The 26,641-nt window shown below is 46.0% G+C and overlaps 1 protein-coding gene across 1 annotated transcript; it reads left to right on the top strand.

The window, feature by feature from the left end:
* Positions 1-14,172: 14,172 nt before the first annotated feature.
* Positions 14,173-21,997, top strand: AVPR1B (arginine vasopressin receptor 1B). The gene is made up of 2 exons (XM_032289006.1): positions 14,173-15,384; positions 21,169-21,997. Exons 1-2 carry the CDS (start codon positions 14,394-14,396, stop codon positions 21,495-21,497), a joined length of 1,320 nt encoding a protein of 439 aa, XP_032144897.1. The 5' UTR covers positions 14,173-14,393; the 3' UTR covers positions 21,498-21,997.
* The last annotated feature ends 4,644 nt before the right edge of the window (positions 21,998-26,641 follow it).

The raw sequence follows: 26,641 nt of genomic DNA, 5'->3' as shown, positions 1-26,641 counted from the left end.
GCTCACTGGAACCTGTGCCTCCTGGGTTCAAGTGATTCTCCTGCCTCAGCCCCCCGAGTAGCTGGGACTGTAGGTGCCCACCACCACATCTGGCGAATTTTTGTATTTTTAGTAGAGACAGGGTTTTGCCATGTTGGCCAGGCTGGTCTCGAACTCCTGACCTCAGGTGATCTGCCTGTCTAGGCCTCCCAAAGTGCTGGAATTACAGGCGTGAGCCACTGCACCCAGCCTGTGCTAGTCTTGATATCGCTGGGTCACCTGCTCCCCAGGATCTGGGGAAGACCCTCCTGAACCCCACACACTGTGAGTCCATACGCCGTTGCTTACTCCCGATCACCTTGGGCTCCAGTGTCTAGCTCTGCCACATTCTGCATTTTGCAGTTTTTTCTTCCTCCCTGCCTCGATATTGGCAGAAATGTAGGACACGACTTTTTCTCTCCCGCTCCTTTACACAAAGTATCTATGTGTGGAGGGGAGCCAGGGATGGCATGTGTACATCACAGGGCCATTAGAGCACACAGCTAGAATTAGACTTCCCAGTTCTTAAAAAGCACCAGTATCATTACTGCTGACTCTGCACCTGCGTTCAGCCACAGTGCCGGCCTTCTCTCCCTCCTTCTCTCTCTGGCTCCTCCTCGCTTTACAAATCCTCTTAATTCTTCATGTTAATGGTTTAACCATCTCTTCCTTGCTGCCTTCCAGACCATACCACCAGGGCCTTACTTCTATCTCCCTAGGTCTTTTCCTAAGCAAAGGCAATTCCTTTCTAAGACAGGCCCTAGCATTAGTTTTATGAATAGCAGTTTTTCTAGGAACCCCACCCACTTGGCCTTGCCTTTGCCCCCAAGGGAGCCCCCTGGAACACCTTTGGGGAACTCTTGGGTTCCATTTTGAAAACTGATGGGCTAAATTACTTTCTTTTCTTTCTTTTTTTTTGAGGCAGGGGCTTTCTCTGTCACCTAGGCTGGAGTGCAGTGGCACAGCCAAGGCTCACGGCAGCCTCAATCTCCTAGGCTCAAGCCTCAAGTGATCCTCTGGCCTCAGCCTCCCAAGTAGCTGGACTATAGGTGTGCACCACTATCCCTGGCTAATTTTTCTTTTTTTTTTCGGTAGAAATGGGGTTTCACTATGTTTTCCAGGCTGGTCTTGAACTCCTGGGCTCAAGCAATCCTCCCATTTCAGCCTCCCAAAGTGCTGGGATTACAGGCATGAGCCCCTGTGCCCAGGAAGGCTAGATACTTTTTGAGAGCCTTTCCATGTTTCAAGCTCTATGAGCCTATGCTTCCTGCATTTCAAATCTGTGTGACTGATAAAAGCTGGCAGAAATGAAAAGCTGAGAAGAAGGCTTGGCTTGGAATAGCGATTCTCAAGATTTTTACACTTAGAATCCCTTTATACTCCCTAGGAGAACCCCAAAGGACTTTTGTTCTTTCCCTTATATCAGTCTTCATATGCTGTGTGATCTTGGTATAGTAATTAGCTCCTCTGAACCTCAATGTCTTTTTAAAAATTAGCACTGAAACATCCACTAGGAAGGACTACGGTGAGAATTAAATAAAAGACTTGGATTGTAATCCCCCACTGATTGGCCAGAAGAGCCTGGGGCAAGTCACTCAGCCTCTCTGAATCATATAAATTTCCTCATCATTATGGAGGAAAAAAGGAAAATAATACAGGGTTTATTTTCCAGGCTTATAGTGAGAATTTGGAATAATGCCTTGTTAGAGCTGGCACCAGGTAGATACTAAAAAGCAAATAAAATCTAGTCCGTGCTTCTTTCCAACATACTGGTTCACTTAAATCTGCCCTCCTATGCAATCTTTTGTCAGGAATATCTTTATTTCATCAAAAGTTCACTGTAGAAATGTACCAGCAATTCCATTTTATACTGGTCCTTTATACAATTCCTTTTTCTTTTTCATTGAGGGAATCAGGACACCAGATTCTGAAGGCAGAATGTATTAAAGACCAGACTTGAATTTAAGCCGGATCATAGGAAGGGAACTTGGCATGGACCAGTACGGGAGGCACCTCTGAGAGGGGCGTTATCCCTCTGAATGAGATTGCTCATCTACGATCCCACCACCCTGCATCCTGACCTGCTGCATGACGTTCAGATATCCTCTGTCAGGGCAGTTTCAGTCATGGTTGTTGAGTGGGACTCTGACTTGGAACCGGTGCCCACAAATCTGGCCCATGACATCCCCTTCAGCTCTGAATTTTCAGAATTAGAGTCCCTCCTTGGGGTGGTGCTGTTTTCCAGAAGGCCTGTTTTAAACATCGGTATCACCTGAGAGGAGTAGCAGCTCAGCATTTACTCCTCAGCGTGTACCCTAACAGCTCAGCATGGATCAGGGTATGGTGGAACTGTACCATCACAGGACCCTAAAAGAGGTACCGCAAGGACCTTCGTGATCAACCCATGTAACTACCTTGTTTTTTAATAAGAGAAAACTGAGGCCAGAGTGATGAAGTGACTTTATCAAAGGTGTGCTGAATCATTAGCAGTACCGAAAGGAGAACTCAGGTTTCCCCACTTCAGGTCCAGTATTTTCCCCCCATATCTCCCATCCATCCTTCCTTCCAACAAAGGGCTATTGAGAACCCATTATATGGCAAGAATTATGGTGAGAGCTAGGGATACAGAGGTGCCTAATAGACAACTCAGCCTTCATGCTGCCTACCTGTACACATTGGCTACATGGATTAATGAGCTCCTCTGCCCTCTGCCACCATCAGTGGGCACAGAATTGGTATGTGTTGATGGGAAGATAAATGAAGAAGGATGTCCCTAACATGGGCTGTCACTTCCCCATCCATCCACCCAACCTAAGCAGCAACACTTGCTATGAAAATACTGGGAACAGGGCAGGAGTTGGGGGGGCAGGAAGCAGAAGAAAAGGAGAAGCACAGGTCTCTGAAAGCAGGCTTAGGAAGGCACTGAAGGCAAACCTCCCTCCCCCTGTTGTGGCTGAAGGAGAGGAAGCAGGCATGTACTTGGCCCAGCTTAATGATGAGTCTTGCTTAAGACTCTACTTCTCTAGAGGATCAAGGAGGCTCTGACACTGAATACAAGGAGGAAGCTGGACTCCACAGCTGTCTCCAGCCTCCCACCTCTTGGGCTCAGCAGCTGTGCACCCCTCTGCTCCTGCACCCTGAGGCCCTCTCTCCAGGGCTCCCAGCCTCAACAGTCAAGCCCACAAGTTGGCTGGGGGCCAGCTTTCCCAGAACCTAGAAAGCTACGCTAGGCATCTATCCTCTGCGCATCACTGCCCTCATGTCATTAAGGAAACTTATTGGAGGTCTGATAGCTACAGCAAGCTTAAAAGCTAAAACTTTTTCATGAACTAATAATAACTAGTTGAAAGTTTCAACTTTTCTCCCAAAGGAGTCAAGGATGGTGTTATTTGAGCATAACAAGAACACCTCCTTGTCTAAGAAGCCATGTCAGAGAGCTAAGTAAGCACCCCTGGAGATTCCAGCCCCATCACCAATCAAATATCTCACTAACTCTGCCTCTCCCCGCCTGGAGCTGAGGTCTGCTGTGGGGCTTCCAGGGGAGAGTGTTCCTATTCTGTAAAGGGCTATACCCCCTCTTTAGATGCCGGGATGCCTAGGCACTAGAGAGGGAAAGCCCTTTATAGAATCCTTCTGTGTTTCTGGCTGCCAGGATGCCTAGGTACTAAATCCCCTCACAGGCCTGAAAACCTCCCATTAAACCACTGTACACACATAACATGCCCCTGGTCCAGTGGGGGTGACTGAAATTCTTACCACCATTAGAGTCATTTCTCTGATATACTCTCTAAAAAGCCCCTGTAAAAATGCATATCATATACTATACAAATTATTATACTGTCCTCTCTACTTTTGTGAATTTTAGAAAATCTACCATCCAGTTGAGAAAAAATAAGGCAATATTACCTGGCAAGGAAAATCGTTTACTCGTTCGTATCCATTAAATTCTGAATTAACATTCAGTAAAAGTTTATTGAGCTTCTGTGCTGTGCCAAGCACATTGTAGACGTTGGGTTGGCTTTAGTGGCTTCGGGGCTGAATCTTTTGCCTTAAGGCAGTGAATCAGATTCTCTGCCGGTGTGGCTTGGGCATTTTACAATTTGTCCTGGAGATGTGAGTGTGCAACCAGGGTGGGGAACTGCTGCCCTCAGATGCACAGAAAGGGAAGAAAGAGCTCCCAGGTAGCCTTGGGTCCTGCCCTCCCCTGCGCCAGGCTAGACCATCTCTGTGTGATGTTAAGAATGTCATTTGTCTCTTTGACTTTCAGTTTGGACTTTGTTCTGGAAAATGAGAGAACGGGACTTGATCTTTGAGGCCCTTTCCATCAGTACTCACCCTCTAAGCCAGAACCAAAACTGAAGTCTCTTTCAACTGCAACATTTTGTGACTGTACACATCATCTTATGGTTAGAGGAGCAAAATGGAGACTTTCTGGGTGTCCCTGAAATCCAAACCAGCCAGGCGAACACTCCTGTCCTTCACACAATTCCTTTTACCTGTTTACAGTCCATCAAACTCAGGGTTAAACCAACCTAACAGAAGACGGTGGCAATATCAAGGCTGCTCCTAGCTATAAAAGGTGCATTAATCTTCATAATGGTCCATCTTGCCCAGACCACTTCCTCCATCTGGACATTTATGGGACGGTGAATCGAGAGTTGCCCAGGAAGCTCTCTGTGCAATGCCAGCTCTGGCAAGTCACAATGTTCTGTGAGGGTTCTGAGTCCTAACCAAGAAGAGACCTCTTCAGGCCAGGGTCCCAAAGGCTTCAGGGAGAAAAATGTCCTTATTCACTTTCTACTGTCCAGGTTATGGTATGGCACAAGAGGGACACATGTCCCCACTCTGCTTTGGAAAATCATAATGCAGGAAGAATTTTGAATTCACCCTTTGGCTAAAATGGGAGATTATTAACTGAAGAGATATTGATACATATGTATTCCGAGAAAAAAATTTTATTTGTCATGACAGGTCTGTTCTGAAAACATTGTGTTCAAGTTGAACATATGAAAACAGAACTTCTTTCTTCTTCAACGGAAGTGACACCTAACAATTTGAATTTAGATTTCTCTGCCTCTTATGTCTACTAGTTGATAATGTAGAAACCAACATTCAAATCCAGGGAAGCAAATCCTTTTGTAAATGATTCGATTAAATTATCTGAGGATAAATTATGCCTTATTTTTTCTTTTTAACTGTAATTTTTAGGAAGGAGCTTTACAAAATCTTTATTATTCCCTTAAGATCCAAATTTTGGTTCTTACAACATCAGTTTCAGGTGAGGATGCACAAGTCTCTATTCCCATTACTATACTGCGGTGGGGGGGGGGGAGTACCGAAAATGTGCAATGTGAATGTTGAGTCTTCGCTGAAAGGGTACTATGTGCTCATCTGCCAAAGGGAAGGTGAATAGAAAATTCCTAAAACTAAAAAACCAAGAAGTGGCAGTATATATTTGTAATTTAAAAATATCAAGGTTAATAGCAAATAAATCTACTAATTGAATTTAAAATGGTGACCTATGTCAAGAAATACCATAAGTCAAGTAAAAAGCTCAGTGACAAAATGGGAAAAAATATTTGCAACTTAAATGTCAGACAAAGGTTAATTTCCATGGCATATAAAGTTTCTCAAAAAGGATAATTAAAAAGGTCAACAATCACAGAAAAATCAGCTAGAGATATCAATAATTATTAGAAAAAGAAATGCAAATGTCCTTTAACATTATGAATAGATGTTCAGCCTCACTTAAAAGGCATTCAAATCAAGACTAAATTGAGGTATTATTTCTAACTTATCAGATCGGCAAAAATCCAAAATTTAAGAATACACTGTTGGCAAGACTGGGAAAACAGACACTCTCATTCATTCCTAGTCAGAATGCAAATTGGTTCAATCCCTACAGAGGATAATTTGGCAATATATGAGAGAATTGTTTATGCAAATACCCTTCACCCAGTCATCTCACTTCTAGGAGCCTATCACAGAGATTATACTAGTGAAATATGAAAAGATACACACACACATATATACGTATATGTCTTTATATATAGATCTATTTATCTACTTATCTATCTGTAGAAAGAGGCAATTTATTAGAGCACTATTTGTAACAGCAAGACTGGACACAATCAGAAAGCCTATCAAAGGTGACCGGTTGAATAAAGTATGGTGCTTCCATACACTGGAGTATTAAAAAACTGCAATAAGGAAAGAGGAACGTCTCTGAATTTTCCCATGAAATGATCTACAGGATACATTAAATGAAAAAGAGAATTTAAAAAATGTACAGTATGCCACTTACACCAAAAATGTCTTGCCATGGCAGGAAGCAATAGAGCTATCAAATAATACTAAGACTTTATAAAGAAAAGGACTCAGGCTAAAATGGTACAGCCAATTTTGAAAACGTTTGGCAGTTCTTCAAAACCGTGAACAGAGTTATCACATAACTCAGCAATTCCATTCTTAGATATACACCCCCCAAATTAATAATGTATGTCCACACGAAAACTTATACATGAATGTTCATTTGCTGCATTATTTGTAATCCGCCCAAAGTGGAAACAACCCAAATGTTCATTGACTGATAGAAAATAAACAAGATGTGGTATATCCATACAAGGGAATATTATTTATCTATAGAAAGGAAGTACTTGTTAAAATATGGATGAACCTTGAAAACATTGTGCTAAGTGGAAGAAGCAAGTCACAAAAGACCACATGTTGTATGATGCCATTTGCATGAAATGCCCACAACAGAAAAATCTGTAGAGACAGAAATTAGAATGGTGGTTGTCAGGAACTGTGAGTGGGAAGAGGAATGGGTAGTGACTGCTAATGGGTATCTTGAGTGAGGCAATTATTCTGCAATTAGATGGTGGTGATAGTTGCACAACTTTTTGAATATACTAAAAACCACTGAACTGTATGTTTTAAAAGGGTGAGTTTTATGGTGCATTGAATTGTTCCTCAATTAAAAAGATGTATACATTAGGGCTGGGTGGGGTGGCTCCTGCCTGTAATCCCAGCACTTTTCGGGGCCTGAGATGGGCAGATCACTTGAGATCAAGAGTTTGAGACCAGCCTGGCCAACATGGTGAAACCCTGTCTCTACTAAAAATACAAAAATTAGCTGGGCATGGTGGTAGGCACCTGTAATCCCAGCTACTTGGGAGGCTGAGGCAGGAGAATCACTTGAACCCAGGAGGTAGAGGTTGCAGTGAGCCAAGATCATGCCAGTGCACTCCAGACTGGCCAACAGAGCATGACTGTCTCAAAAAAAAGAAAAAAGAAAAAAATATATATCTACCTTAAAATGTTAAAATATTCATTGATAAACAACAACACAAAAAGACTAAGGTACCAACATAAATCATCTCCATTTGCTAAAGAGGGGACAATTGGAGCATCAAAGTAATAACTATAAATGACTCAAACATGTAAAATATGTTTAAATCCATGATTTGAAGAATTCCAGAAAAAAATTATTATCTTGAAAGCTATTAATAATGGAAAAATAAGCACTTATTCTGTCTTTTCTGCACAAACTATGCTTAAGGATAACCAAATAGTTGATGAGAGAAAATTCTCTTTACAGAATTTTTTAAACTAATAGACAAGGAAGGAATAATAGAATATGATTGTTTTGCAATGCTGATGAACTATTGGATCTGCGCAATAATTAACAATGGCTGATAACTTCACAAAAAGAGAGACAATCACACATGACATATCCCTGACGGTTGCACCCAATGATACCTATGAAGTACTCTTGCTAAAAACAACAACAAAAAAATCCAACCAGAATGTGAGAAGTAGAAGACTTCCTTTTTAAAGTTTCTTTTCTTGTTAATGAATAAATCATAAGTGTGCTAATAACTCTTTGTTAAGTCCTAGCCTGTGTAGCTGTTAGACATGCCATGCTTACAGGCATGTAATACATTCTATGTCCTTGTACTTTAACCAAAATATCTGTGCTGAACGTGCTTACAGGCATGTCCCAGCTCTCCATTGCTTTTAACTGTTTAAAAAAGTTTTAAGTTATTAGCCAATAGGGTTTCAGTTTAAATTGTGAGGTCTGGCTCCAGCCAATGGAGATCAGACACAGCAGTAAGGACAACCCCAAATGCATAAGGGATAAATTTGTCTGTTTTCCTTTGTTCTCTTGTGGCACAATGGCCAGCGAGGGTACCCTTCCTGCAGTCTGGGAAGTAAAACTTGCGTTGCTGAAAGATCCTTTGTCTCAGTGCTAATTATTAAATTTTTCTTTGTCTGTGAGCATCTATTTCCATCGGCAAACAGGCATCAGCAAACAAAGAAACTTGTTAAACAACTTCACAGGGATGCAATTTTGAAAACACACATTGTGGGAAATTCTACAAAACAATCTGGTTTCTTTAACAACAACACTGCAAGGAACAAAGCACTCAAAGGGAAGGAAGTGTAATCTACAAATCATAGACCTAGGAGACACATTAAACCATGCCAATGCATGAACCTTATTCGAATCTGGATTCAAACAAACCACTAAAAATTTAAAGACAATAAAACATTGTTTTTAGACAATTAAGGAATAATGAACACTGACAAAATATGTGATAATGTTAAAGAATTATTAATAGTTTTAGAGAGCGTGATGGTTAATTTTATGTGTCAATTTGACTGAGCCATGGGGAGCCCAGATATTTGGTCAAACATTATTCTGGGTATGTTTGTTAAACATTATTCTGGGTGTGCTTTTGGATGAGGTTAACAGTTAAATCAATAAACTGAATAAGACAGATTGATCTTCTTGATGTGGGTGGGCCTCATCCCATCAGTAAAGGCCTGAATAGAACAAACAGGCAGATCCTCCCTCGAATAAAAGGGAACTCTTTGTGCCTTCCTGCTTATACTGGGAAGTTGTTATTTTCCTGCCTTGAAACTCCAGTTGGAAAATCTGCTCTTCTTGGATCTCAAGCCTGCTGGCTTTCATACAAGAACTGACACCATCAGCTCTCCTGGTCTCAGGCTTTCAGACTCAGACTGGAACTATACTTTGTCTGTCCTTGGTCTCCAGCTTCCCAACTGTAGATTTGGGGATGTCTCAGCCTCTATAAATCATGTAGCTAATTTCTTATAATAAGTCTTCTCCTTCTCTCCTTTTTTCTCTCTCTCTCTCTCTCTCCACACACACACACACACACACACACACACACACACACACACACACACATCTCCTGTTGGTTCTGTTTCCGTGGAGAGCACTGACTAATACAAGGATGGTAAGGTGTTGTAGTTATATTTAAGAGTCCTTATCCTTTGGAAATACATATATGAAATACAGATACAATGATATGATGTCTGACATTTGCTTCAAAATAATCTTAGGATGGAAGGAAATGCATAAAGATTTAGATGAAACAGATTGGCTATCTGTTGGTAATTGTTAAAGCTGGATGATGGAAGCATGGGGTTTCCTCATGCTATTCTCTCTGCTTTTACGTATGGTTACAGTTTTTTTTTAGTAAAAAAAATTAAAAAGGGAAGAAAATGAAAAATAGGAAATTGAAAAATATTAGTAGCATGGGGGAATTACTTTTTCTCATAACAACTACTGTAGAATCATTTGAATCTTTATGTGTGTGTAAAAATAAGTAATTTTAAAAATTAAAAAGTGAAGAGGACCTAGCAAAAATATAATACATAGTGGCGAAACTTTAGATGCATTTCATTAAAGGTAGAAACAGCAATGATGCATGCTCTTTGGCATTGTACTGGAGTCTTAGCCTTCACAATAAGACAAGAAAAAGAAGAGCTAAATAGATTCGGAGAAAAAAAATATTGTTATTTGCAGACAATATTGTATGTATAGATAATTCAAAATTACTTACAAACTGCAGGAAAACTGCTGGATATAAAAGCAAGACACAAAAATCAACATTGTTCCTATATATGGCAATAACCGATAGTAACTAGAAAATGTGATAGTACAAAATTATATATACAATGGCAACAGAAACTGTAAGGTACATAGAAATAAATTTCTCAAAAGATGAGAAAACATTTATAAAGAAATTATAAAACATTATTGAAGGATGTAAGAATAGGCTTGAATGAAATAATAAATACCTCAATGATCTCCCAGATTAATCTCTAAAGTTCAATGCCTCTACCCAAAAGCTCAACAGCAGAGCTTTTTGGGAACTCGATAAACTGATACCAAATTTCAACACTTCGAAATTGTGAGAAACATTTTAAAAATAAGAACAAAGGAGGCGTGTTTTTACCAAGTATTAAGGCTCATTAGAAAGCTGTCGTACCTAAAATAGTGAAATACTGGGACAGGGATAGAAAAATAAATTAATAGAATAGACTAGAGATTCCAGAAATAGCCTCATATAAAATTTGAAATAATATATTATACAGATGATAGTTGAGAAATGGTGGACAATTCAATAAATGGAGTAATTGGTTGCCATGTAGGGGAAAAAATGAAGTTACATTCTTACTCCACACATAACACAGAAATAGATTCCAGATGGGTTAAAGCTCTAAATATGGAAAATAAAAGTTAAATTTTTATTTATTTATTTTTATTTTATTTTATTTTATTTTTTTTGAGACGGAGTTTCGCTCTTGTTGCCCAGGCTGGAGTGCAATGGCGCGATCTCGGCTCACAGCAACCTCCGCCTCCTGGGTTCAGGCAATTCTCCTGCCTCAGCCTCCTGAGTAGCTGGGATTACAGGCACGCACCACCATGCCCAGCTGATTTTTTGTATTTTTTTAGTAGAGACAGGGTTTCACTATGTTGACCAGGATGGTCTCGATCTCTTGACCTTGTGATCCACCCGCCTCAGCTTCCCAAAGTGCTGGGATTACAGGCGTGAGCCACCGCGCCCGGCCAAAGTTAAATTTTTTAGAAGAAAATACAAAGGGAAATATTTCTATTCTCAAGGTACAGAACACAAGACACAAAAAGCTGAAATAATAAAAGGAAGTATTGATTGCACTATAATTTAAATTTTCTGTTAACAAATGACCCCAACCAAAGTAAAAAGATAGTGACAGATTAGAGAAGATATTTTCAACATATATTATATAGAATATATAAAATTCATATCAGAATACATAGGGGTCCTACAATTTGATAAGAAAAACAACCTAATAAAAAGCTGAGCAGAAGATATAAATAATTCACAGAAGAGAAAATCCAAACAATGAATAAATACAGGGAGAGATACTCAAAATACTTAGTAATCAGAGAAATAAAGCAAAACGAGATGCTGTTTTACACCTATCGGACTGATAGAAATTAAAAAGTCTGAATGTGAAGATGTTGGGAAACTAAAATGCAGCTGGTTGGACAACTAATTTAATACAACTAATTTGAGATAAAATTCAGGATATGGTCCTAATTAGTTGAAAACTCATACATTATATAATACAACAGTGCTTATACTCAGCATATACTTCTAGATATACACCTGAAAGAAATTCTGACACATGAACACAAAGAGACATATGAGAACATTCACTGTAGAATTTTAAAATAAAAATAAACAGGAGGAAAAGCTGGAAATAAAGTATAAAAGTTGGATAAATTTCTGGTAAACAAAACGTGCTGTATCCACATGCTTAAATACTATGCAGTAGTTAAAAATAAATGAACTAGATCTAGCCTATGTATCAGCATAGACAGATCTCAAAAATAATGTAGAATTTATTTGTTTATTTATTTATGGAGATGAAATTTTGTTCTTGTTGTCCAGGCTGGAGTGCAATGGCTCGATCTCAGCTCACTGCAACTTCCGCCTCCTGGGTTCAAGAGATTCTCCTGCCTCAGCCTCCCGAGCAGCTAATTTCTGTATTTTTAGTAGAGACGGGTTTTCACCATGTTGGCCGGGCTGGTCTTGAACTCCTGACCTCAGGTGATCCCCCCACCTTGGCTTCCCAAAGTGCTGGGATTATAGGCATGACCAACCACACCTGACCATAATGTAGAATTTAAAAAGCAATTTCCAGAATAGTACAATGTATCATTTATTGGGAGTAGGAGAATGGGGACAAGCATAGACAGCCTTTTTGAGAAGTTCTGCTGTGAAATGGAACGGATTGTAATAGCAGGAAGTATAGTGGCTGAGGAGAGTTATAATTTTCTTTTTAAATGAACGTTACTAGAGCTTGTTTGCAAATGGGTGGGAAAGATCTGGTAGAGAGACTGAAAATCACTCATAAAGAGCAAAATCCTTGGGAAGGTGGAAGCTTCGGCTCCAAAGCACAAAAGGAGCATGCTACATTCTTTTAGGCAGCTAAATGGTAAGAGGCCATGGGATGGAATAACAGGGCTGAATGTGTAGGCTGTTGAGGAGAAGGAACCTTCAAGAAGTAATGCTAATTGGATGTCTGCTAATATTATAAAGGGGAGTCTGGTTAAAAGGCAGCACAAAAGGACCTCCCTCCTGTGACACCCTGCCCTTTCTGAGAGTCTGGGACCATGCTATTGTCACTCCTAACGTTGTCTTTTTTTTTTTTTTTTCCCTTAGATGGAGTTTCACTCTTGTCTCCCAGGCTGGAGGGCAATAGCATGATCTTGGCTCACTGCAACCTCTACCTCCCGGGTTCAAGTGATTCTCCTGCCTCAGCCTCCCCAGTAGCTAGGATTACAGGCACATGTCACCATGCCCAGCTGATGTTTGTATTTTTAGTAAAGATGGGGTTTCACCATGTTGGCCAGGCTAGTCTCCAACTCCTGACCTCAGATGATCCACCCACTTTGGCCTTCCAAAGTGCAGGGATTACAGGCGTCAGCAATGCAGCCAGCCATGTCACTCCTAACTTCTAATCTGCTCTAGGGAGAGTCCCAATAGTCCATCTTGCATACTGAAGATAAAGTGAATTTCACAGCCAATACCACAAAATACCTTCTCTACTGAGCTGTAAGCTGCCTCTGGACTGGATGGTGTTTTGTTTTTATTTTAATCCTCAGCACCAGTGCCTCTCACACAGAATTTAGCTGAGCCGGTTAGGTGTAAGTGCTGCTGCTATGCTATCAGAATGGTACCTGGTGCTGGTTCTAGACCGGCCTCTGCTGTTTACTCGCTCAGTAATCTTCTAAAGCAAGTTCTTGAACTTCTCTGGGCCTGTTTTCTACCTGGCAGAGTGGTTAACTGCGTTTAGGATACTGGAAGCACCTAAGGCAGGAAAAGCACATAGGCCAGAAGTTAAGACGTCCCTTGAGGATGCAAATACCGGGAACTTCTCCCGCTGTCCCCACCAGTCAAGCGCACCAGGGCTCCCAGGTCTAGCTTCTTCCGCACCTACCTCCACAAATCTCACTTTCTCTTCCTCTCCCTATGCCTAGCAGTGCCTCAACAGGGTCTGCGGTCCGACGTCACTCCCAGGTGACTGTCCATCAGGGATGCCGCCTCGCCCACCTGGCCACCCCTGAAGCTTGTGGAGTCTGCGTCGGTTAGCCGGCGGGCAGGGGGCGCGCCAACAGAGCCGCCAGCCTGAGTGTCTCCCCCATGGGTGGGAGGAGTGACCGCCTCTCACCATCTCCGGGGGATGCACCTGTCGAGAGACGGCCCGAGAGTTCCAGGGTGAGTGCGCAGAGGATCTTGTCTGCCCGCTTGCGGGTCGGTCGGTCCTGCCGGCTGCTGGGCGCTGTCCCGCTTCTCTCGCTCCCTGTCCCTCGTCCGCCGGCTCCTCGGACCCCCTCCCTCCAGCAGCCGGCCTCTGGGTCCTCCCGCCGGGTGGGAGGCTTGCGAGCGTCACTCCGCCCTCCTCTGCAGGAGCCAACTGGCGAGCCAGGCCTCCGGGCTCGGCCTGGGAGCCCATAAAACTCGCGCGGACCGCGCCGCTGCGCTCCCGCCGCTGCTCACCCGGCAGAGCGCGCGGGCTTGGCGGGGGCTTCCAGCCCCGAGCGCGACACCGACGGCCCCGGACCGCGCCCGCCTTCAAGCAGGCGGAAGGGCTTCCGCTCTCGGCTTCCAGAAAAGTTTGGAGAAAGTGAATTTGAGGTGGATTTGAGATTGGTAGCAGCTCCCCAGCCTTCTTTCCCTTCCAGAAGCCTCACTCTGCACAGCCTCCCTGATTCTTCCGGTCGTGATTCTGCATCTCCTTGACCCCTCCTCTCTCTCCTGGGTCCCCTCTCCGCATTGGGATTGGCGATCACAGCCACATTTTTTCCCTCCCTATCTCATTCCCCCTCCTCCTCTCTATCCCTGTCGTCTGAGCGATTTCCACCTATTTGCAAGCCTTCTCCCTGTCGTTCTCACATCTCTCTTTCTCTCCACCTTCAACATTTTCCTTGCCACTCCATTTTATCCATCAAACCTCTCCACTTGCATCCACACCCTCCCTCCATCCTTCCCTCCCAGCAAACCTTGCCCATGGATTCTGGGCCTCTGCGGGATGCCAATCCCTCCACCCTTCCCCCTCAGCAAACCTTGCCGATGGATTCTGGGCTTCTGCGGAATGCCAACCCCACCTCTGGGGGCACCCTCTCTGCCCCCAATGCCACAACACCCTGGCTGGGCCGGGATGAGGAGGTGGCCAAGGTGGAGATCGGAGTCCTGGCCACTGTCCTGGTGCTGGCCACGGGGGGCAACCTGGCTGTGCTGCTAACCCTGGGCCAGCTGGGCCGCAAGCGCTCCCGCATGCACCTGTTCGTGCTGCACCTAGCCCTGACAGATCTGGCCGTGGCGCTCTTCCAGGTCCTGCCCCAGCTGCTGTGGGACATCACCTTCCGCTTCCAGGGCCCCGACCTCCTGTGCCGGGCTGTCAAGTACCTGCAGGTGCTTAGCATGTTCGCCTCCACCTACATGCTGCTGGCCATGACGCTGGACCGCTACCTGGCTGTCTGTCACCCCCTGCGCAGCCTCCAGCAGCCCGGCCAGTCCATCTATCCGCTGATCGCTGCTCCCTGGCTGCTGGCCGCCATCCTCAGCCTCCCTCAGGTCTTCATTTTTTCCCTGAAGGAGGTGACCCAGGGCTCAGGGGTGCTGGACTGCTGGGCAGACTTCCGCTTCCCTTGGGGGCCACGGGTCTACCTCACCTGGACCACCCTGGCCATCTTCATCCTGCCAGTGGCCATACTCACGGCCTGCTACAGCCTCATCTGTCATGAGATCTGTAAAAACCTCAAAGTCAAGACACAGGCCTGGCGGGTAGGAGGAGGGAGCTGGAGACGCTCACCTTCGGCCCCAGTTGCCGCCACTCGGGGGCTGCCATCCCGGGTCAGCAGCATCAGCACCATCTCACGGGCCAAGATCCGAACAGTGAAGATGACCTTTGTCATCGTGCTGGCCTACATCGCTTGCTGGGCTCCCTTCTTCAGTGTCCAGATGTGGTCCGTGTGGGACGAGAATGCCTCTCATGAAGGCAAGTGTGGGGTCTGTGTGGGGGCAGTGAGGTGGGAGAAAGCAGAAAGAGAGGATGGGGGATTAGGGCAAGGTTACAGTGCCTCCCAGGGCCAGGCAGGTGACAAGCTAGTGGGGCAATTAAGAAAGATGATGCCTACTCCACATGAAAAGAGGCGGTTATGACTTCCATTCAGCCTACCGATGCCATGTCAGTATCTTTTATGTGAAATTTCCAGCTTTAAAAATTTTGGTAACTAACAATTTAAAAATGCTCTGTGGTACCAGTGAAATATGACCATTAGCACATTTGGCCACCAACTACCAGTTTGCTAGATGGGATTTAAAATCATAGAATGATAGCAATTTGTGGCCCATGAACTTGCTCTCTCACCCTCTTCCCTCCATACTTGGACATGACTTTGAGCTCCTTCTCAGCAGACACTTCCAGTTAATTAGGGTTGGCACATGAAAACCCTGATATTCCCAGCTCATCCTCTTCATGTTACTATTGAGGAAACAGAGGCTCAGAGAGGAACTGTTACTGGCTAATGCGGTGAAGTCCCAGGTTCTTGGTGCCACAAACAAAGAACTGGATGTGACAAACACAAATAACAAAGTAGCAAAAGTTTATTAAGCTCAGTAACACTCTCGGAGAGGGGAGAGTGAGCTGACCTCTGTGAAATGAGATCGGCGTCAGTTTGGTGTGCTTTGGATCTTTTTATGTGCTCCTTTTCTCTTCACCCAGCTGCCTAATCTTTTAGCCAGTGTCTGCCTTTTGTTGGATAGGTGGGTTGCTTGGTTACATTGGCCCTTGTGCACTTGCACGTGGCCTGCATCTCATAATTTTAAGTACATGCATGCTATCAGTACCTACGCATGAGCTTTAATGAGCTGATTCTCATAAGGGGTCATTTTAGAGATACTTTTTCTCTAGTACACATGCCTGTCTCTGAGGAGCTGCCCCTTACTGGTTTGGTCTAGATCCAGCCACCCATGGGGCTCTTGGCTCACTTCATATAACTGTTGTTTTGGCTCAACTTCTGCACCCTCCTCTTTATCCTGCTTCTGCTCCTACTCATTCCATCTTTTATCCAGCCCCCGATTCCCTCTACTATTCTCCTGCCTCAGAACCATGACTTGCCCCAGGCCTCACAGATAGGGAGTGACAAAGTGAAGAATAAAGCCCAGGTCTTCTGTCTCCTTGTCTTTTTCCTCAACCCCATTAATAACCCTGATCCCAAAAGTGGTTCTAAAAGGAGGGAGACTTTTCTTCTGCGTGAAAAACAAAACGGGCACCTCTAAGAGGACTGTGCTCTCGTTGACACATGGGAGGCCTGGCTCTCATCATTTTTCTGGGGTGTGGTGGACAGCGGCCTCCTGAGCTTTAGACAGTGGCTGATGGTCTGGGTGTCCAGAGATGAACCTGTTCTCAGGAAGGCTGGGGCTGTGTCTGGGCAGCCTATGTGTGAGAAAGCAGCATTCAGAACAGCTGCTTCTGCTCCCTTAAGCAGGAGTGAGGCATGGGGACAAGTGCATGCTGACTTGTCTGGGTGGCTCTGAAGAGGGGTGATTGTGCCCTACAGTGCATCTTATAGTGTGCACAGCTCAGGACATATAGTGGGTACAGCCTGCAAGTGTCCTGGGCAGGTCCTGTGCACAGGTTCTTCTGGAAGCTTCCTGAGAGTTCACTAACCAGCAGTCTCAGGCTACCAATTCCCACCTGCCCCGAGGAAGTTGCCCCCTTCCTTTGCCGTGTTGTTTCTAACCTCAGTTTGCTCATCCCAGGACATGCTCAAGCCAAATGCTTTGCTTTTGTGACGAGATGAAATAGGGAGAGCCATTCATGAATTGAACACAACCATGCAAGAGAAGTGCAAAAGTAATACCAAACTTCCAGCGTATCCCTTCCTCATCGCCCTTCTGACATCAGTCTGGGCAGGAGACGATTTGCAGTTTATCCTTTAAGCAATGGGCATATTAATTCTAGCCAACTGTAGGGACCTCCCTGCTCTCAGCAAGCACAGAATAGAAGGAAGGAGGGTTTTCTAGGGACAGGCGCATTCAGCCCTCCTGCTATTGAGGAGTGGCCTTCTGTATTTTACATTTGAGTCACTTGAGACTCAGAGAAGTAAGATAACTGGTCCAAAATGCCACTGCTAGTGAGAGATAGAACTCAAGCTTGAATTGAGGTCTTTATGGGCCAAGCTTTATTCAGGTTGTGGCTTTACTCCCAACACTGTGGCTTAGCCAGTGGCACCAGGGGTGAGCTGGTCATCTGCCCCTCTATTGAGAAGATGGTGCTCCTGTCACTCAGCCAGTGCAGACTTTTCTGCTTGCCTGTGGTGTCCACCATCATCTTCAACCTGTTCCTCTACACCTCAGCCCTCGCTTGTGTAGAGTGATTCGCCCCTTACCAAGGGCATCTCTGGGCAAGGAGTGCATGGGACAGTGGGTTGTCCCAAAGGTTTATCTTACAGACGGTGAGCTCCCAGAGAAATGAAAGTCCTTGGGGCAGAAATTCATTACTTTAAACTTGCTTTCCAGTACTCCCAGTTCCCCTCCACCGCATGCTGGCCTCCTGGCCCCTGGTCCCAAGACTTTGGTCAGAGCCTCCCTGTTTCCTCATCTCTGCCCCTGTCCTCGACCATCATCTGAGTTTCTGGCAGGAGGCAATGGAGGCCTGGACTGGGTGTGGCAGATCTACCCACAAGGGCTGGGAAGTGCAGCCTCCATTGACTCTGGCACCTCCCTGTGGCACCTCCTCTGTGGCACATCTCCAGCCCCTACCAAGGCCTGGCTCAGATGAGCCAAACCAAACAGACACTTCCTAAATGAAGGAACCTGTGGAACTCCTTTGTCTCTGGCTTAATCTGGAAACTAAATGTGTGTCAACTGAGCAGACAGGATGAACGCTGTCCCCTCAGCCAAAGCCATTTCCCAAATCTTCCGCAGCTTGTAGTTACACATTAACTAGGGAGCAGGCTGGGACCCAGGCAGAGCAGAAGGAGGCTGAGTTTGCTTTTGAGGCTTGTCCCTTGTGTTGGTCCATTTTCATTGCTATAAAGGAATACCTGAGACTGTGAATTTTTTTTTGTCTTTTTTTTTTGAGATGGAGTATCACTCTTGTTGCCCAAGCTGGAGTGCAATGGTGTGATCTTGGCTCACCACAACCTCCCAGGTTCAAGCAAGTCTCCTGCCTCAGCCTCCTGCGTAGCTGGGATTATAGGCATGCAACCACCACACCCCACTAATTTTGTATTCTTAGTAGAGACGAGGTTTCACCATGCTGGTCAGGCTAGTCTCGAACTCCTGACCTCAGGTGATCTGCCCGCCTAAGTCCCCCAAAGTGCTGGGACTACAGGCATGAGCCACTGCACCTGGCCAAGAGACTGAGAAATTTATAAAGAAAAGAGGTTTATTTTGGCTTACGGTTCCGGAGGCTGTACAAGTAGCATGTTGCCAGGCTGGGTGTGGCAGCTCATGCCTATAATCCCAGCACTTTGGGTGGCTGAGGCGGGAGGATCAACTGATCCCAGGAGTTCAAAACCAGCCTGGGACATACAGTGAGACCTCATCTCTACTAAACATAAAAAAAATTAGCCAGGTGTGGTGGTGCACTCGTTCACCCCTGTGGTCCCATCTACTTAGGAGGCTGAGGTGGGAGGACTGCTTGAGCACAGGAGGTCAGGGATGCCATGAGCCATAATCACACACTGCACTCCAGCCTGAGGGTCAGAACGAGACCCTGTCTCAAAAATAAAATAAAAAAGAAGCATAGGGCTAGCATCCGCTTCTAGCGAGGGCCTCAGGAAGCTTCCAATCATGGCAGAAGGTGAAGGAGGAAGCCAGTGTATCACATGGTAAGAGAGGGCAGGAGAGAGAAGGGAGAGGTCCCAGACTCTTTCAAACAACCAGATCTCATGTGAACTAACTGAGCGAGAACTCACTTATCACCAAAGAAATGCCATGAGGCTGTCTACGAGGGGTTCACCCCTGTGATCCATTCACCTCCCATCAGGCCCACCTCCAACAATGGGGATTATAGTTCCACATGAGATTTGGAGGGCACAAACATCCAAACAATATCTCTTTCTTTCTCGCCTTTTTTTTTCCCACCTTGAGACGAAGTCTTGCTCTTGTCCCCCAGGCTGGAGTGCAGTGGTGTAATCTCGGCTCACGGCAACCTCTGCCTCCTGGGTTCAAGCAATTCTCCTGCCTCCTGGGTTCAAGTGATTCTCCTGCTTCAACCTCCCGAGTAGCTGGGATTACAAGCGCACATCACCATGCCTGGCTAATTTTTTGTATTTTTATTACAGACAGGGTTTCAACATATTGGTCAGGCTGGTCTCAAACTCCTGACCTCGGGTGATCCACCCACCTTGGCCCCCCAGAGTGCTGGGATTACAGGCGGGATCCCCTGCGTCTGGCCGACATCAGAACCCGATCATCTCTCCTCCACTTCCAGATGCTTTCCGCTGCCTTCCCGGCTGTCCCCTGAACCATCCATGCAGGCCCAGATACCTTCAGCTTCCCACCCCTATGACTCACGCCGTCTATCAAATGTTCTCACCCTGTGTCTTCCCTCTTCTTGAGCCATGATTTGCCACACCCATGAGCACACCCCTGGGACGCGTGCACAAGGAACCAGGGTATCCGAAGCGTTCTCAGTGCTTTGCAGAGTAGACACTTGAGCTTTACCTTATATTTTGCTGGTTGGAGCTCTGGTGGGGTGTAGGATCTCTACCTTAGAGCTGAAAGACCTGGGTTTGGGTTGCAGCTCCTATTAACTGTGCTATAAAAACTAGAAAGCTTACTTCTAAGGTTCCTTCCAGCTCTGAAATTGCTTTCAATGATTCTACAAACTCCACTGAAAAGGAAGATGACTCAGCATAGCACCTATGCCATGGCTGTAACCACGGCAGACCTAGCAGGAGGCCATGGCTCATCCCTGCAGCTTTCCTGTTGGCATGAGGGTCTCATTTAGCCTTCAGAAAGAATATTTTGTCTGGAAGGAATTTATCAGCCTTGGCATCCTCACATTTTGACTGCCCAACAGAGAAATTAGTTTTTCCCTGCTGGAAAGTGCATTCCCTGGGCACAATCTAAGAACACTGAACACGTTCTGGTCTGGAGAGGGATGCTTGGAGGCCCAGTGCGTAGAAGCCGCCTGATCTGCCACAGGTGGCAATGGTGGCATAGGTGTCTGCAGAGGAGTCAACCTCCACTGATTGCCCCCTCAGGTCCCCAGCTCAAGGCCAGGTAGAGTCGGTGCCCACACACTCAATGACTGAATGCAGAATGAGTGGGCCTGCCCTGGAGGGATAGAGGGGGTCAGAGTCCAGAGGGCCGTGTGAATCCATGATCTGTGATGTTTAGTGGGGATGAAGATGGAAGCTTGGTTATTTTTCCTGCCTGTTTCACAGAAGTTGTCTCATTCTGTCTACATCCATTAGGGGATTCAAGGTCTAGCTTTTGGAACAAAGTCAGTTTCTCCTATCTGGGCTGATCCTATCCCTGACAATGTTCCTTCTTCTCAATTAAACTTGAAGCAAATCCCAGCTCCTACCTTCACCCTGCGGTTACACAACAAAAGCAAACAAAATCAGCATGGTAAGACTCTAGAGCCAGGAGTCCCAGGTTCAAGTCTCGGCTGTGTGTCTCTCTAATTATAGGACCCTGAGGGACTCCCTTTTCCTCCATGGGACTCAGTTTCCTCATCCGTTCCTCCTCTGTGGGGCTTGGACGCTCTCGCAGGTCCCTTCAAGCTACCATTCTCAGCCTTCTTGTGCTTCTCTCTTGGTAGATTCCACCAATGTGGCTTCCACCATCTCCATGCTTTTGGGCAACCTCAGCAGCTGCTGTAACCCCTGGATCTACATGGGCTTCAACAGCCACCTGTTACCGTGGCCCCTGCGTCACCTTGCCTGCTGTGGGGGTCCCCAGCCCCAGATGCGCCGGCGGCTCTCCAACGGGAGCCTCTCAAGCCGCCACACCACGCTGCTGACCCGCTCCAGCTGCCCCGCCACCCTCAGCCTCAGCCTAACCCTCAGTGGGAAACCCAGACCTGAACAGTCACCAAGGGACTTGGAGCCAGTGGATGGGGAAGCCACCATTGAGACCAACATCTTTTAGAAAAGACTCCCTGGGGTCTGGCACTGCTCCAGGACTACTGGAAGTTCTCTGCCCACCTCGGGCACTGGGCATAAAAGCCGGGAGGGTCAGGGTTGGAGTTAAGGGAGCCCTGCCTGAAGCAGGGTGAAAAGGCCAGAATGGGGCCCCTGCCCTGGTGTCACAGCTGTCCCTAGTTTGAGGACCGCCTCATGAGCTCCCAATCCCAGATGCTGGTGGCCAGGGAGAATCAAACTCTCTGTCTCCCTGGTCCCGCCATATTCACAGGTGTCCATGTGCACACAGTGTCCCAGATCTGGGCAGGCCTAGGATGGTGATGTCTAGGGGTCCACGGGTGGCAGGAACCCAGAGGCTGGCCTTGTGCCCTGGCTACCTGTCCCCATTCTAACCTGACTGGCACATCTTAGCCTAACCAGGAGAGGGGAGAAGTGGAAAACTGTGAGGAGGACTCTATTCGGATCCTGGATTTTTTTTTTTTTTTTGGTAGAAGATTGTTTCATGAAGAAAAGTGAATGGGTATTTGGGGCTTCCCCTGCTGTGCCTAGCTGTCTGTGGAAGGGAGATGGTCTCATGAAGATGCAGGATTCAGTACAGCACCTGGTACCTAGCAGGAACTCTGCAAATATCAGTTCCTCTTCTCCCCATGCCATCCCCCGTGACAGGATGGCTGACAGGGGAAAGTGCTGTATATTCTCTGCAGTCTGGTCCCCTGTGGATGTGGGTGGGAACAAAGAGGGAGGGAAGGAGGAGATGGAAATGATCATCAGAAAATTAACAGCAGGAAGTAACTTCAAAGGCAGCAGGGACTTGTTGCCCTCCCTCCTTTCCCCAACCCACCCCCAGGGAGTCGAGCCTGCTCCTTCTCCAGGGGCTACACAGAGACCTCCTTTGGGAAAAGGTGACATCGTCATGGCTCTGGACACCCTCCAGGCTCTTCAGAGCTTCCACCATGAATCATATGGATGCTGTGATCCAGTTAGGAGCCTGGGTTTGAATCTCAGCTCTGCCTTAAGTATCTGTGTGATGTTGGGTAAGTCACTGTCCCTTTCTAGGACTCAGATTTCTGAGCTCCAACCTACCATGACTCTGTAAGATTGAAAATGGTGTTACAGAAAAACACGAAGAATATTGTAGCCAACAGGGTCTAGAAGACTTGTTGGATTTTTCTCTCTCTTTTTTTTTTTTTTTTTTTTGAGATGAAGTCTTATTGTGTCACCCAGGCTGGAGTACAGTGACGTGATCTTGGCTCACTGCAACCTCCACCTCCTTGGTTCAGGTGATTCTCGTGCCTCAGCCTCCTGAGTAGCTGGGACTATAGGTGTGTACCACCACACCTGGCTAATTTTTGTATTTTTAGTAGAGGCAGGGTTTCATCATGTTGGCCAGGCTGTTCTCAAACTCCTGACCTTGTGATCTGCCCACTCAGCTTCCCAAAGTGCTGGGATTACAGGCGTGAGCCACCACGCCCGGCCGTGAGTTGTTGGATTTTTATAACAATGACATTTATATGCTTTTTGACTCAATTCTGGTGATGGCGGGTCCCACCATGGCCATACTGTCCACTTTTGTTCTCATCTGGGATGTTGAATCCTCCTCCGCGTCAGGAAGAGCCTGCAGACCAAGGCAGAATCTGGGACTGTGCCATGCTCTTCCTCATTATCTCCAGGGGACTTTTACCATGGGGTAGCTTCCCCACCCCAATTCTGATTCCAATTGAAGAGAGAGCCTTGCCGGTGGAAAAGACATCAGCTGAAACGTCAGGAAAGCTGCATCTTCGTTCTGCTACCAACAATGACACACATCAATAAAATGCTGGCCAGTCCTTACTAGCTTGGTTCTAAGAATCAAATAGGACTGTGGATATGAAAGTCGTTTGTAAAGCCATGAGCTCTATACTAACGTAAGGATTTACTGATCTAATGAAGAGCTCCCGAGGGAATCTCTAGGGAACACTTTTACTCTCTACCCCTGACTCCCAGGGAAGTTTTGAGGAATGACTGTGGCTTTGCAGATATACTTTTTGAAGAGGCCACTCAGCTCTAAGAAGCCTCCCGAGGCTTGGAAAAAGAAAAGAGACTTCTCTCTTCCTTTCTCTTCCTTTCTCTGCCATTGTGGTGTGTGCTTTACTTCACTTCGGCCATGTCTTCTCACAAGACTTTCAGAACTAAGCGATTGCTAGCCAAGAAACAAAAGCAAAATCGTCCCATTCCCCAGTGGATTCGGATGAAAACTGGTGATAAAATCAGGTACAACTCCAAAAGGAGACATTGGAGAAGAACCAAGCTGGGTCTATAAGGAATTACACATGAGATGACACACATATTTATGCTGTCTGAAGGTCACAATCGTGTTACCAAATCAAGCTGAAGATGTCACCGCTATCTGGAGAATTTTGAGCAGAATTTCCTCTCTGAATCTGTTATGAACGCATTAGTTGGCTGGATTCAGTAATAAATATGTGACACCTTTCAAAAAAGACAGAAAGAGAGAAAAAGAAAAGAGCCTTACTGAATGTTGTGAGTGAGCAAAGCATCCCAGTCCTTCAGTGTTAGAGAACTGGAGAGTGAGGGCCTCCTGGGACCAAGGCTCAGGCAGATGAGAGGACCCATAGTCTCTGCTGCCCATGTCAGCCCCTGACATCTAACACTCCTTCCCTGTCTATCTGCCCTGGTGGAGTGGGCTTAGAGGCCTCCCCTGCCAGCCAGGGCTGTTGAATCTGCTCCTCCTCCTGCTTACATAAGTGGCCTCCCCACCCCCATGCCCCATCTTTAGACCACAGTTTCTGACCCTAACGCCTAGAGTTGGTAAATCTTTGTTCTTCATGGTGACTGGGAGGTAGAAAGAGCACCACCTGTGTACCCCAAAGACCTGGGTTTGGATCTTGATCTCACCCCTTTTCTTCCTGTCTCAACTTAAGCAAGGTATCCACTCTCCCTGAGCAATGCTTTTCTCATTTATGAAATAGAAATAGCAATGCCCACTTTGTTGGGAGGGATTTGTTAAACTGTAGCTATAGGTAGAACACTCAACAGATGTTAGAGTCGGGAATAACAGCGTGGCTCCGGATTGCATCTGGTAGGTGACTTCCAGGGCCCTGTCCCAGGAGAGTCTACAGAGAGGAAAAGAGGAGACATACCTGGGGTCTAGGCTGAATAAAGCACCTTCCTTGTCTACCCTTTGCCTTCTAGAGACCCCCTCTTACTTATGGTATTTTCTATGGTATTTTCAGTTTTGCATCGCACAAGGGGGATTTACCTGCGGTGGTGGCTTTGGGACCCTCCTTGTTCCTCCCATGGAAAGGCTACACTTGATCTTTTCCAGAAAGCTCGTTCTGTCCTGTGATACGGCCAATGGGGAGCAACTGCATACTGGCTGGGGGCCTCAGGAACCCATTCCAGGAAGCTCCTGAAGGAAGTAGTGGATCTCATTGGATCTACGAGTGAAAGGTCTGCAGGACTTGTAGGAGGCTCACCTGGACAATCTGGGCTGGTGGAAGAGCCTTGGATAGGGCTCAAGGAGGAGGGACTCTTGGAAGCAAGGAGGGGGCTCCGTGCTCTCTGGGGCGAATCCCATTTCAGACGGCAAACCCCAGGAGAAACTGAACAATGCTGTCTCTGGCTGGGCACTTGTGTAAAATGTGTATGCCATCCTGTGACTGTGAATGACAGTACTTTAGCCCCTTAAAACCTATGTACGAGCAGGACATGAGGGGCAGGCGGGACAGAGGAGGGCAGGAGGGGTTCATCAGTTGACTATGAGGATTTCTCAGAATCGTCAGCTACGTTGTTTGGTTCAGGCTGTACTTTTGCAGATACTGTGTCTGTGTTTCACATGTAAATAGGTCTTTTATCTACTATGGAGCTACAGATTCAGCCCAGGCTGTAGCAATTCATCCCTGGGTCAGAAACCCAGGTTGAAATTCACCAATAAAAAGATTTAATATCCAGGAAATTTCTGTGGATCTTTAGTTTTCTGGGGGCAATAATAATGGGATATGCAAGATACAATTCAAGTGTGTTTGTCTTGACTGAAAGGCTGAGGTGGTTAGGGGAAGGGGCCATCCTGCACTCAGTTTAAATGGGAAAAGCAAAGTGTCTTGGAGTTTGCCATGGGGCCGCAAGGTGGCAGTGTGGAGCCAAAAGTGGGCCTGGCCTGGGCTGGGCTTGACTTAGCTCCTGCGGAAGAATTAGGGTAAGGCCCTTTAGCCAAAAATTGCTGAGATCCAGTGCACACTCTTTAACTCTCCTGGAGGATACGAAGCAGTAATGACTCAGGGGGAAGGCTAGGAAAGTCACCCAGCCTCTGAGCTTGTGAGTCCTCAAGTTCCAAAGAGTCTTGGTCCCTCACCTGACCCAGTTCTCCTGAGATACCTGGACATACACTTGGTTCTCTCTAAGCCCACGGAGATTTGGGAAGGGCAAAGAACAAGCGGTTTCTCCTGCAGGGTGAGGAAATGAGTGTAGGAATTTCTACCCAAAAGGCAGCAAGACACACGAGTCAGTGTTTAACGGCCCTAGTAGGACCTCAAAAAGCCACATGACCTATGGTTACTTTACGGGGTTCTGGTTTAGAATCTGGGGGCATGGATTAGGAGGCCTCTTGAGAGTGCCTCAGAGCCCAGCAATCTGTCCTAATTCCAGAAGCAAAGAAACCCACTGATGTTGAGCATAAAATACCTCCTCACCCTAGTAGGTCTGGTGGCTAACAAGACGCTCATGGAATTTTGCTGCAGTTCCCATGGTGTGCATTTGGATGAATAAGAACCCATTGAAGACAGGTCACATTTATCATGGTCTATGGGTCTATAGTCCTGGGTCATTGTGGGTATGTAATCAACCATCTACTGGTTGCCAATAGCAAATCAGTTTTTCTGTGTCTTATTATCAGATAATTTTGGAAAAATCTTTGTCCCACGTCCATGGAGAAATCCAGTGCGAAGCAGTATGATTGTTCCCAGGAGGTACCAATCTCCAACATATAACATGGGAGAATGTGACTTCATTGAACTGGAAGCTGTGCTCTTCAAAGGGTGCTTACTCATACAGGTGATTATCTGTACTGATTTAGAGAGCTCACCCTTGAAGCTCATAGAAATATGACAAACAAAAGGCCATTTTATTTCTAGGTGGCTTGCAATGACTTTGAGG

Source organism: Sapajus apella, unplaced genomic scaffold (genome assembly GCF_009761245.1).
Source record: "Sapajus apella isolate SASKATOON/1434 unplaced genomic scaffold, GSC_monkey_1.0 scaffold22, whole genome shotgun sequence".
Taxonomy (NCBI): Eukaryota; Metazoa; Chordata; class Mammalia; order Primates; family Cebidae; genus Sapajus; species Sapajus apella.
Note: the sequence above shows the minus strand (reverse complement) of the source record. Positions and strands in the feature narration are given on the sequence as shown.

Coding starts and splice junctions, on each gene's coding strand:
- AVPR1B (XM_032289006.1), top strand. CDS start 14,394: ATGGATTCTGGGCCTCTGCGGGATGCCAATCCCTCCACCCTTCCCCCT. Junction 15,385..21,168: donor CGAGAATGCCTCTCATGAAG/GCAAGTGTGGGG, acceptor CTCTCTTGGTAG/ATTCCACCAATGTGGCTTCC.